At 41.4% G+C, this 14,070-nt stretch overlaps 1 protein-coding gene and 1 pseudogene across 1 annotated transcript; both read right to left on the reverse strand.

Moving 5' to 3' along the window:
• Window positions 1–11,891: 11,891 nt before the first annotated feature.
• LOC138055272 (uncharacterized) lies at window positions 11,892–12,665 on the reverse strand. The gene has a single exon (XM_068901250.1). It carries the CDS (start codon window positions 12,663–12,665, stop codon window positions 11,892–11,894), a length of 774 nt encoding a protein of 257 aa, XP_068757351.1.
• A 119-nt stretch (window positions 12,666–12,784) lies between these two features.
• Window positions 12,785–13,854, reverse strand: LOC138055273 (uncharacterized; annotated as a pseudogene).
• Window positions 13,855–14,070: the final 216 nt, after the last annotated feature.

Here is a 14,070-nt window from a genome sequence, read left to right on the forward strand (position 1 = left end):
CTGATGCACCTCTTGCATCTGGCTTGAGGTAACCTCACTCTCCTGAGGAGTAGTCACTGAAGATCTCGCACTGTCTTGTTTTGCTCTTCTGCGTTCCAAAATCTTCAAGTCAACCTCATGTGGTGACGCATTGCACAACCCTCAACCTTGCATCTGTCTCTACTACGACATTTGCTCAGACGATGGCCTGGTGATAATTAGCATAGACAAAGCTTGTGCTAATCCACAACCTTTTCCCTCTCGCTCCCGGACATTCGTTCAGTGCTGGTGCGACAGTTTTCTCCGGTCATTCCTACAAACAACCAAGGAACAAAATCATCGCTATTCTTTCGGATACCCAGTTTGACTGAGTCTGGTCGTCTCCACTCTTTCGTCTCAACTATCCATCGCTGTTTTGACTCGCTTATTTTTGCCTCCTTCTCCAACCACTCCGCAAATGACTGCCATGTTGACATTTGTGGCTTCCCTTCCACAAACTCCATCTACTACAAAGGGGTACAGGGAGTTTCGCAAGATGAATTTCAGGAATTTGTGACTTCAACTCATGGATGAATCGATGCTCCTTGATACTACTGTCTGATCTCCTCACTTCTCTCTTTCCCTATCGCTGCAAATTGTTCCACACGTATCGTAGCAGCTGATGCAACTGTATCCACACGGCCAAAACGTTTGTCAAGTGCTTTCCGAGCATCTTGATATCTATCTGAACCAGGCATGAATTTAGCTAGGCATGACTTTGTACTTCCATCCACTGCATCTAGCAGGAATTTTAGCTTTTCTGTAGCATCGTAAACTTCCTTTTTATCAACTTCCACTTTAAAGGCTGCTTTTAACTTTGAGTATTCAAGGGGATTGCCGTTAAATCTCGGTACACTCGGCTTCACAATTTTCGCAAATGCTGGTAGAATATTCTTAAACAACTGATCAAAGTTCTCCATTGAGAAGGGTGGGTTCCCTGTGATATGGTTTTCATACGCTGGTAATTTTTGTTCATCGCTCAACTTAACTTTCTCTACTTGATCCTGCCCTGTTGATTCCTTTGGATTTGTCAAATGTAACTTCGAAGCGATTTGCTCGCCAACTTCAGTATTCTGAGTATTAAGAGTGGAATTCACGCCTAAGCGAGAGACTCGATCATTTACACTATCAAATGGTAACTTACGAAGTTCTTCATCAATGATATTCTCATTGTCTGACCCGCAATTTTCTTTGGCAAGAGCTTCCTCGTATTCACACTCCAATTTCATTTCTTCGGCTCTCTTCCTAAGTGCTAAAATACGGTGGCCCACAAGGGCAAAACACAACCCAATATTGAACTGGATACACAACAATATTTCGAGATGCAAAACAATTTTTCACGGTGCACAACAATCTTTCGTGATGCAAAACAATTTTTCACGGAACACAACAATCTTTTGTGATACAAAATAGTTACGTAGAACAGAACAGCGTTTCACGATGCAAAATTAAATTTCACGATGCACAACAAAAATTTGGAAGACTGGTAACAAACACGGGCAACTTCATATCACGTGATCATACAACAACGTGCTGGTAAGTAACTCGTGTAAGATTACGTTATTGTCCCGACTTAACGAGTGTTAGTATGTGTAAGACCATATATATGTAAGATTTGTAAGACTACGTATGTTGTCGTTACTATGTTTAACTATATTGTTCCAGTAAATCTACTGGAATCCCGTAACATCTGTAGTCCCGTAACTTTTGTAATCTTTAGTTTGGGTAACCCCGTAACTTCTGTAACCCTCCAATGGTTTATCATTCGGCCGTTAAATACAGGCGCATTTGTACACCCTCACCGAAAAAAACGTGGTCTTTTCCGACACTTCACAGCTAAGTGCCGGCTTTTTTCGTGTCATTAGTGGTGTCTTAAGGGAGAAGATAAACGTTCATGAACCTTGAATATCCGCTATGTTAATCCTCTACCTGCTATGATTGAATTGCAACCGACTGAGAACTTTGGGAAAATGCTCAGACGTTAGAGCGGTGGTGATGTAACTCGTAGGTAGTGGGTTCAATTCCCACCCTGGTCACATGGTTTACATGGGTAGAAAATAGCACTTCACATTACTCTCCAATAGTTAATTCTGTTGAAACATAAGTGCGACACGGCCAACGTTTGCAATAACGTAACCCTTCTTAGGTAATCTTAAGTATAAAAAAATAACTGTTTTCTCAAAATCATAACGGCTAGCAGAACCAGGAGGGTGGCTAATAACGCCTTAAGGTGGAGGAGCTGATTGAAATTTTTTCCGAGGCTGAAAGAAGAGATAAACAAGAAGACTATTTCTGGATTACTGACAGACCGTTCAGTGACTCCCATGCAAGAGCATCCCAGGTTGGGGGACTATTTGCCGGCATGTCCATATCGTAATTCTAAACTTCGAAGTTTAATTTTAAAACTACCTTTAAAATGCACTATTTTTTATTTCTCAAAACGTTACTAATCTTTGCAAAAAATAAAAATCAAGTACTTCCTCTCAAATAGTCCTAAAATTACTCAAGGCACCTCGGGACATCGATTTCGTACGATGAACAGAGGGTTTTTGCGTTTTTCGAAACACGAACGAGATGTCTCCATTACACCATTCCATTAAACGGGGGAAAAAAGGCTTTTAGGTTAAGCCTAGTTAAAACTAGTAGATAAACAAGCAAAGATATTTCTGCGAACATGAACATCACTAAGACACCACAAACAGAATCTTTCAGGAGCTAATGGATACAGAAGTTACGAGATTACAGAAGTTACGGGGTTACAGAAATTACGGGATCACAGAAGTTACGGGGTTACGGAAGTTACATGATAACAGCAATTACGGGTTCACAGAAGTTACAATTGCAGATGTTTACGGGGTTACAGAAATTAAACGATTACAGAAGTTACGGGATTACAGTGGATTTACTGGGACAATATAGTTAAATATAGTAACGACAACATACGCAGTTTTACACATCTTACATATATGTGATCTTACGCATACTAACGCTCGTTATGTCGGGACAATGTACGTAATCTTACGCGAAGTACTTACCAGCACGTTGTTGTATGATCACGTGATATGAAGTTGCCCGTGTTTGTTACCAGTCTTCCAAATTTTTGTTTTGCATCGTGAAATTTAATTTTGCATCGTGAAACGCTGTTCTGTTCTACGTAACTATTCTGTATCACGAGTGCTTGTTGTGTCCCGTGAAAATTTGTTTTGTGTATCGAAAGATTGTTGTTCCGTGAAAAATTGTTTTGTATCACGAAAGATTGTTGTGTACCGAGAAAATTTTTTTGTGTTGCGAAAGATTGTTGTGTACTGTAAAAAATTGTTCTGTATCGTGAAAGATAGTTGTGTACCGTGAAAAATCGTTTTGTACCACGAAAGCTTGTTGTGTGTCCAGCTCAATATTGAATTGTGTTTTGCCCTTGTGGGCCACCGTACTAAAACCGTGGCACATCGCTCTGCTTCGGCGCGAATTAATTTGATTTCCTCCTCACATTTTTCCTCGGCTATTTTTAGCTCAAGCGCAAGCTTTTCAGCTTAAAATTTCTTTCTCAAAATTGAACTCTTACTTGACTTAAATGATGCCATAGACTCTTTGGACGTAAATAAGAGCGGTGTTTGTCCTCTCCGTTCGTCTTCGCAACTCATTTTCGACGAATTTCCTTGGGTTAAATACACAAGATGAAGGTTGCCGTTGTTCACACTTCGCGTACAATTATTGAAAACACGTGCATGTTTGGCTGTCTTCGCTTTACTCACAAGTCTCGCCGTATTTCCACAAAAATTAACTCCATATCCGGCTCGAAGGGACCGAAAATGTGCTCGAATGACATTATTATTGCACTGATTCGTTACATCACACCACAGGCCTGTATTATAAACTCGACGCTTAAAACTCAACTCGCTCAAAAAAAGAAAAAAAACATCACGTGTTCTTATGACGTCATGCAAGAGCGGAAGGCACACAAACATCAGTTTGGCACGTATTTAAAGTGCCCCTAACCCCATTTTTTTTCTATTTATTTTCCAAACGAATTCGTAATTTGGTGAAGATTAAGAAGAAAAAAAAAAAGAAAGAAAAGAATGAAGTAAATCCATCAAATCTTTGCAAGTCTGTGAAGCTTTGAAGCTGTGATGCTCTGGTTCACGGCCTTCTAAAAGGAGGTCTGAGACCTAATGTATTTCTGGTGTCAGCTGAGAAATCCAATTGAGACGCACGTGCGATCAACTGGAGTTCATGTGAAGTTTCTGGGCTTTATAAAATCTTTTAAATTGACCTTCAGGCACTGAAATGTTTTAAAGTCCGCAAAAAATATCATCAAGCAAATTCCATTGAGTTAGAGGACTCTGGTATTTGTTCTCTGACATCAAAGAACAAGATGGTGATTTCCAAATGACGCCGGTGTCGCCAAGTAAAACCGAAAAATCTCTGGAATGCCGATGAGCCGATGACTGATGAAGACTAGTTCAAAGCCATATCAAAAGCAACTAAAAGAAAATAGAAGCCTCGAGCGAATGTTGGAGCTCGCAGCAACATGCCTATCGGGCATATTTTAGAGGAACGTTTCCCGTGCACAAATCGTTTCCCAAGCTGATGTCACACACCAAATTTGAACCCAATCTCCTACAAGCTCGGCGGTGAACCAAAGTAGCGCCTATTTTCAGAATTTCGAAAATTTAAAGAAAAGTGAGGAATTAACATATAACTCCCATATTTTCACCAGCGTATTAGGAACAAAAGAATATTTTGACGGCTAACAAAAGAAAAAGGGGTTAGGTGCACGTTAAAGGAGAACGAAAGAGAAGTATCCCTTTGCAAAAACGAAAACTCAGCTTTGTGTGGTAATACACTTGCCACACCAAGCATGGAATTTAGTGAAATATATAACTCAAACGTTACCACCAAACGGACCAGTGGTAACATTAGCACCATTCGGTGGAAGCTTGGCACATTAATTCCACCCGAGCTCCTTAGGACCGTGATCATTGCAGTCGTTATCTAACACCTATTTACATCTCAATAATAACAAATGACGCTAATTCGTGAGCGTATGAAAGGAGTTGTATAACAACTTTAGATCACCCTTGACGAAGACACTAGGCAAGAGTGTCGAAACGTCGAGTCCTGAATCGTAACTTTTAAGTTGCTTTCATTTTAAGCTTGAGCAGCTTGCAACTATGTTAGATTTACTTCCCAAGCGATTGCTTAGATTCACCGAGAAAGCAGTCGTTCCCGTTTACAACAGATTACTTTTGCTACTTTTCATCCACAGCCTTCAGTCTCTCTACTGCATACGCAACACTCTAATTAACTTCAGATTTTGCAGCAAAATTGGACCAGCTTTCAAAAATTAAGTTATTTGTCTCATTAAAATTCCTTAATTTTAACTTACCGGAACTATCTTTGCACTGTCGTCCACATTTTCCTTTCTTAACACTGATTTTATTATTTAATCAATGGGCTTGGAATTTGTGAGGACTTTTATCTCACAGAATCCTGCCATTTTTATCGCAGAATATCCCACTGCTTATGTATCTTCAAACCAACGTTCTACAATCCTGGCAGGTGATAAGCTGACTTTGACTTGCCGAGTCAATGAAGCCACATCGCAAATCAAGTGGAAAAAGAATGACGTTCCTATAATTCAAAGAGCCAATATTACTAAAGACGGTAACAGAAGCATCCTCGTTATTGAAAGAGCGGAAGTTTTTAACAGTGGTAAATACTCATGTGAAGCACTAAACAAGGCAGGATCCGCGTCCTCTTCTGTTGATATCAAAATAATCGGTAAAAATATTTTGGATGTAGAATTGTAAGCCAATTTATAATAAACCATTATAAATTAATGTTAATGTGACAACCATGACGTCTGCGAAAAATATGCATTTTAGCCTAGGCTTTCCGCTCTGTTACAGAGCAACCTTGTCTCACGTGAACGTCACACCTTGCACCAGTATCAAATCATATTCTGGCGCCTCGTGCCTTGGACTAGTAGGTCGAGTGCGACGTTTGCTACTGTCATTCCAGTTCTGTCTTCATTGAGAAAACACTTAAGCTCAGAGGCATCTTCACTCAAATTCCCTCCATTCCCTCCCTCTATTTATACCTGGTGCCTCAATAGCATGTCCCAGGACATGTCATGGGGAATTAGCTAGTTGTACACTATCTGTAGATTTCTTACAGTGAATGAGCTATATGTGTATTTTACATGGACTCATGCAATGTTTCCATGTCAAAAACACTCGTTTCTAATATGAAGAGTTAAATCCCCTTTTTCGCTTGTGAAATAATGATCTAATCAATAATTGTTAATAAAATACGAGTGGGGATGAATTTTTTCCTATGTGGGTCCCCCTTTGCTCCATAGACTCACTGTACTAGGGTTGTGTGCCTTCTGATCGTGCACAGTTATCGTAGAAACCAGAGGGCGCAACCCTAGATAGGTAAGGACCTCGCATATGAGGGATTGTAGCCCTCTGGAGAGGATTGTAGCCTTGGAGATAGTAACCTGGCATTGCCAATTTGTTGTCATGACCTTGAGGATTGTAACCCCGTGGAGAGGATCACCACCTCTCTAGAGGATCACCACCTCTCTTTTTCTGGCAAGTAAGTTAACCTGCCTTGTCATGACCTGCGAACGGAGTGCTGTGCTTCATCACCTACCCCATTACGTCACAAAATGTTGGCTGTTGTCAGGGTTTGGGAACATTAATAGTTGTTTAGTAGTGTTTTGCAATAGCCAATATAATGTTAAATAAAATCCCTTGTATACATTCTGCTGTTGTAAAGTAATTTTCCATACATTCTCATTTTAATCAGTCGCTCCTTTAGTGTCCGTGCTCCCACAAAATCAGACTGTTATTGAAGGAAAACCAACCAACATTAGCTGCAATGCGAGTGGTGTACCACATCCAAACATATTGTGGAAATTTGCAAATGGCGAGCTTCCTACGGAGGCTGTTATTAAAAAGACTTCGAAACAGTCACTTTTTCATTTACCAAAGACGGCAAAGAGTATGGAGGGATGGTACCAGTGTATAGCCGAAAACGAGGCTGGTGAAGAAAACTCCAATTCTACTCTTCATGTATTAGGTTTGTTTGTTTTTATTATTATTATTATTATTATTATTATTATTATTATTGTTATTGTTATTATTATTATTATTATTATTATTATTATTATTATTATTATTATTATTATTATTATTATTATTATTATTTTATTGAGTTTTTAATACAATTTAGATCACGTTTCGCGCTTTTTTTTTTTTTGAAAACAGAAGGGTTTGAATTAAATAGATTTATTGTGAAAATAAAATAGAGTACAGTTCAAGAGGCAGCCAGGTGGATTTCCCGCTATCTCTTGCTTAAAAGGAATGCAGCTTATAGGACCCGACGTTTTGACACTCCTGCCTAGTACCTTATTTAGAGGTGATCTAAAACTGTTACGTGACTACTAGTTAGCGCCGTTTCTTATTAATGAGGTGTAAATAAGTGTCATGTACACTGTGTATGCTATTCCTTTCAATGACTGCGAACATGAGTATATTGGACAAACCAAACTGTGCTCAAATGACATTCTTATTGCACTAGTTCGTTATATCACACCACAGGACTGTATTATAAACTCAACGCTAGATAATAATCACTCGACGCTTGAAACTCAACTTGCTCAAAAAAGAAAGAAACACGTCACGTGTTCTTATGACGTCATGCAAGAGCGGAAGGCCCATCCCCGCCCCAGTCGAGACACTATGTGGAGACGATTACAAAAATAAATCTAAACTTCAGCCTCTTCTAATAAACAAAGTTTTGTTATTGGTCTTTTCAATTCTACACTTCGAGTTCGGACAGTAACTGCACGGACTCTTCCATCTTGTCCAGGATGAGTAGACACGACCCTGCCCAACGGCCAAATGCCACGTGGCTGATTCGGTTCGGATACAAGTACAACGTCTCCCACTTTCACATTCTGTCTGTTATCTTTCCACTTCTTCCTCTCTGACAGGCTCTTTGGTGAAAAGTCTCCAGAAGAAATTTGCTAGGTCTTGGGACTGTCGCCACAGCTTTGTGGAGTTAACCTCTCTATCCGTAACAATGGCATCTTCATAACTCGGATTTGCACGCAGAAGTAATAGGTGGTTTGGTGTGAGTGTTTCATCATCTCCTGCATCAGAAGATACATGAGGGATTGATCGACTGTTGAGAATTCCCTCTGTCTCAACCAGAGAGGTCCTCAGTGCTTCTTTAGGGACGACTGTATCCTTCAGCACCGCTTTGAGCGCTTTCTTCGCGCACTGAACAAGTCTTTCCCACACACCACCAAAGTGTGGAGCACTCCGTGGCTGAAAGTTCCAATCAATCTCTTTTGGTGCACAAAGTTCTGTATTCTCTGGTCATCCAATTGCTTGAGACATTTCCGCAAATCGTTGTTGGCTCCAACAAATTTTGTACCATTATCGCTGAACATTCTCTGAGGTCGTCCATGTCGTGCTATGAATCTTTTCAATGCCATAATGAAATGATCTGTTGAAAGATCATCCACCAGCTGAAGATGGCAAGCTCTTGTACTCATGCAAACAAACAACTAACCATAAACGTTGACCTCACAACGCTTCTCTTTAACTAGCATTGGTTTAAAAAAGTCAACTCCAGTGTTCCTGAATACCATCCCTACTTTAAGTCTACATTCAGGTAGGTTTCTCATTTTCTGCTCGAGGGGCTTCACTGTCTGGCGGTAACAGTAATTGCACTTAAACTTTGCACTACGGACTGCCTGTCGACCATGAACAATCCAATACTCTTGTCTAATTTGATTCAACCAGTACTCTGTCGGCGGATGGTAATAAGAACGATGCATTTCATCAATGATTAGCTGTGCAAGCTCATGACGTGAGTCATTGATCTTGGGATGCCGTGTACTGTATGGTATGGCTGGCCTGGGCTTTGTGTAGCCTTCCGCCTACAACTAAATATCCATCTTCCAATCTCGGGTCAAGGCACTTGCTTCTGCTCCGTTTATGGATCTCTCGACCCTTCTCTAAGAGCTGAACCTTCTCACCAAACTATTCAGCTAGTGCCCTCTTCACTGGGTAATTCTGAGCAGATCTCAGCTCCGGTACTGTAAGAGGTCCAGTTAGACGATCTTCCTTCTTTGTTCGCGTGTTGTTTAAAAACCTTTTCACATATGCAACAACTCTTCTCATTTTCGCCAGTGATGAATGTTTCTTCCAGCCCAACAAGACTTCAGACTCGTGGAATACTCCAACTCATCTTGCTTTTCGTTCACTCTCTTCAACTTCCTTTTGAGGTACCTCAATCTTACTCTCTGGCCAAACATAAACTGGCATGTATAGAAACTCAGGTCCACGATAGTAGACGTGACTGATGTTGAGCTGAGCTGGGCGTAGTCCTCGGGTGATGTCATCAGCAGGGTTTCACTCTGTCGGAACGTATCTACAGTAAACCGTGCCGGCTCCCAGTGGGGACTCCAGCTCACTTATAATTGTGTGAATCTCAGACACCCGGTTTTTCACGAACCCTTTGTAACTGGAACTGGTCTGGGCTATCCATTGTAGAACTGTAGTAGAATCATTCCAGAAGGTTAACCTCTCTATCTTCATCGTCAACTCCGTTGTTAGAATCTCAGCTTGGCGTGCTGCTAAGAGCGCTCCCATGAGCTCGAGCCTTTAGATCGACTGAGTCTTCAGGGGTGCAACTCGTCCTTTCCCAGCTACCAGTCTACATTCCATGGTGGTATCTTCAAACTCTCGCCTCAAATAAGCTCATGCACCATAGGCATCCTGACTAGAATGGCAAAACACGTGTAAAGAGGTTTCTCTCGCAGCTTTCATTTGACCAAGGAAGGCTCTGGGAATCTTGATCTCCTCAAGTGCTGCTGCTTCACTGTGCCACTCACGCCATTCTCGGAGAACAGCTTCTCTCAAGTCATCATCCCAGCTGTATTTCATGTGATATGATATGATATGATATGATATGATATTTTATTATTTATGCACGGTAAAATCGTCCGCTAAGATTGCAAACAATGCTAAAATCTAAATTACACACGGTAAAATTTTAAAATGATTACAATAAAATACAATTAAACTATATTAATTCTAAAGCTGCTTTCCATGAATGCCGTGCTTTATACTAAAATATGTCTTTAATCAGATTTTTTAAAAGCCCAAGAGACTCTGCTTGTCTCGATTTGAGGGGTAAGCTATTCCAGACAGTAGCAACTCTATAGCTGAAGCTACTTCTATAATAATTTGTCCGCGGAAACGGAACGTTAAGCTTTCTTTCAGAGTCTCTTAAACTATAAACAGATTCGCGGTTTGTAAATTTAGAACATAGATATTCCGGTGCTAGCCCCTGAAGACACTTTTAGACCATTGTGGCCAGAGCAATTTGTTGCTGGCTAACTAGATGTTTCCAGTCTAACATTTTGAATAGCTCGCTAGCATTTGCATCAAAATTAGAGAAGGTCAAAACTCTGGCTGCTCTATTTTGCAGTTTTTGTAATTTGTCATGTAACGTGATACCACAGTTTCCCCAGACGACATTGCAGTAGTCAAAGTGCGGTTGAAGTAAAGCGTGATAAATAGAGCGCAATGTCGTCTGAGGAACGAGATGCCTTACACGTTTGAGGGCTCCAATTCCAGAAGCTACTTTCTTTGTTAGCTTATCGACATGGCTACTCCAGTTAAGATTATTATCAATAAGCACACCCAGGGATTTAGCAACAGAAACTTGAGTGATAGGACCACCATTAATCTCGGGAATTGGAGGATTTGTGAGAGCATACAACCTCTGCCTTGATCCAATCAGCATAAATTCGGTTTTTGTCATGTTCAGGGTAAGTTTGTTAGCTATCAACCATTTTTTAACATTTTCTAGATCATGGTTAAGACTTGATTCTATGTCGCCTGTATTGTCACCCGCATATGTTAGGTGGGTGTCATCTGCGTACATCCATGGCACACAATTCGTTAGACAATTTGGCAGATCATTGATATATAGCAAAAACAACAATGGACCCAAAATAGTCCCTTGAGGGACGCCGCAACTTAGTGAGCAAGTTTTAGAAAGTGATCCATTAATGGAACACTTTTGAGTGCGGTTGTCCAAATAGGACTTAAACCAGTTGTAAGAAATGCCATGTATGCCGTAATTATTTAATTTAGATAAAAGGATCTCGTGATTAACCGTATCGAAAGCTTTTTTTAGGTCTAGGAAAACAACAGCGTTTATTTTTACTCGGTCAATGTTGTAAGCCCAAGTATCCGTAGCCCCTAGTAGAGCCGTAACGTTGGAATGAATAGAGCGAAAACCAGTTTGGCATTTACATATTACGTTATGCTTTGTTAGGTACGCATATAATTGGTTATAAACTATTCTTTCAAACACTTTGGCTATAATCGGGATAACGGTAATTGGGCGGTAATTGTTTAGGTCATCACGTTCCCCTTGTTTGAATAGTGGAGTGACCCGTGCACACTTCCAGTCGTCTGGGAACACACCTACATTTAATGACTGATTGAAAATATAGCACAGCGGTTTGCAAATAAGATCCGCGCATTCACGAATAAGTCAAGAAGAAATTGTGTGATTTAAATTCTGCAAGATGATCTTACTTCTAATTGTAAAAGGTAGCACGATCCCTCGAGGAACCCATACTGAGAACGCTTGGCCCAATATTTTCCTCCTGGTAGTACCAACTTCTCCACTTAACCCAGCAAACTTCAACATTTCTTCCTCAGCATCCCATATGATACCTAAAGCTCTGTCCGTCGGCAGCTTATTCTCGCTCAACTCAAGGAATCGTGGAGATCTGTCCTGTTCTGGGATAGTTTGCAAGACTTTTGCATCATTTGTCATCCACTTGTGAAGGCGGAACCCCCTCGATGCAGCAACTCAGTCATTTGCTTACGCATCTCAATCGCTTCTTCTCGCGAGTTCGTAGACGGCAGGCCATCATCCATGTAGAGATGCTTGTAAACGGCCTTTACACCCAAGGGAAGATCTCCTCCATTCTCATGTGCATTGCGCCTCATTTTGTAGTTCGCCCTGGATGGCGCTGAAACTTCTCCAAACACTGTTCTTTCGAACTGGTACACGCTCGGTTGCTCTTCTGTTGATTCTCTCCATGAGAACCTCATCGACGGTTTATCACAATCTGGTAGGCGAAGCATATGGTACATCTCCGTCACATCCGCAGCCATGGAAATTCTTTCCTCACAGAATGGGAACATAACTCCAAACAACGAGGACAAAAGGTTTGGCCCCGTGAAAATCTTATCATTCAGACTTTGACCCATAAATTTCGCTGATGCATCACACACTCTTCTAAGACGATCGGGTTTCTTGGGGTTGATGACATACCGATGTGGTAAGTACCAAATCAGTTTGCTTTCGCTTTGTACCTCAGCTTCGCAAAGTTTCTTCACGTAGCCCTTCAAAACATCATCCCTGATGGACTCTGCATATTTCTCCTTCACCTCTCGGTTATTCTCCAATTTCTTCTCCAAAGACTTTAACCGTCGCTCAGCCATATCATAGCTGTTCGGTAGAGTTGGATGCTCCTCTCTCCACAACAGTCCAGACACGTATGCATCTTCTCCCTCAATCTTCACTATTGTCCGCTCCATGAGAGCAAATTCTCGCTTGTCCTCGATAGAACGGGTGGATTTGCCACCTTCACCACTCCCAAGGTTTCAATTTCTGACTGAGCAACGACCAGAAGTCTTAAATCTTCATCCTCACTTACTCATCTTTCATACACTTTGAATGCATTGTAAGGCGATGACATTTTCTGGTCACCTGGCAACCAGTTTGTTACTGCCCAGCCAGGTGGGGTCTCAACACCATAGGGTACTCTATCGTCGCCTGAATACTCTGAGGGCTTCAAAATTCTTTTAGGCAGAATTAGGTTTGAGTTGTTAGTTCCAATTATAAGCTGCACTGGGCCCGAATAGGTGTCAGCAAAATCTAAGTCCTTCGCGTGGCTATAGTGATGCTTGATTGTTGACCACTTCAGCCTCTGATCGGGACCAGTCAGGTTTGGCACTGTCTTCACGTCTCGTAATTGGTACCTGGCTTCCTCTTTTCCAACTCGAGCAACATGACACTTCTTGATATGCTGAGAAGTGAATACTTTCTGAGAATTGACGCCTTGAATTTCAAGATCCATCTCTTTGCCTTTGAGTCCCAATGTCACCGCCAAGTTCTCATCCATAAGGGCAGTATTACACGCAGGGCCATTAATCGCTGTTCACCGTTCTCCCCTAACACAACCACCGGTAATACCTCAACTAAAGCACGACCACCAGCTTCACAACCTGAGCAAACAGAATAACTATACTGCTGATGCACCTCTTGCATATGGCTTGAGGTAACCTCACTGTCCTGAGGAGTAGTCACTGACGATCTCGCACTGTCTGACATTCTCGCTGATTCTTTTTTTACTCTTCTGCGTTCCAAAATCTTCAAGTCAACCTCATGAACAAGTGTGTGGTGACGCATTGCACAACCCTCAACCTTACATCTGTCTCTACTAGGACATTTGCTCAGACGATGGCCTGGTGATAAACAGGATAGACAAAGCTTGTGCTCATCCACAACCTTTTCCCTCTCGCTCCCAGACATTCGTTCGAACACTTTGCACTCTTGTAACCTGTGGTTAGTTGACTTGTGAACTGGGCATCTCACCCCTACACTGCTGTTGCGACAGTTTTCTCCGGTCATTCCTACAAACAACCCAGGCACAAAATCATCACTATTCTTTCGGATACCCACTTTGACTGAGTCTGGTCGTCTCCACTCTTTCTTCTCAACCATCCAACGCTGTTTTTAGTCGCTTATTTTGCCTCCTTCTCCAACCACTCTGCAAATGACTCCCAAGTTGACATTTGTGGCTTCCCTTCCACAAACTCAGCCCATCTACTACAAAGGCGTACAGGGATTTTGGCAACATGAATTTCAGGAATTTTTGACTTCAGCTCATGGATGAATCAATGCTCCTTGTATACACCAATCAACTCCGAGACTATCTCT

The sequence above is a fragment of the Montipora capricornis genome, chromosome 7 (assembly GCF_036669925.1).
Source record: "Montipora capricornis isolate CH-2021 chromosome 7, ASM3666992v2, whole genome shotgun sequence".
Taxonomy (NCBI): Eukaryota; Metazoa; Cnidaria; class Anthozoa; order Scleractinia; family Acroporidae; genus Montipora; species Montipora capricornis.

What these genes read in the sequence shown, in the direction of transcription:
- LOC138055272 (XM_068901250.1), bottom strand. Translation starts at nt 12,665, where the DNA reads ATGGAGCGGACAATAGTGAAGATTGAGGGAGAAGATGCATACGTGTCT.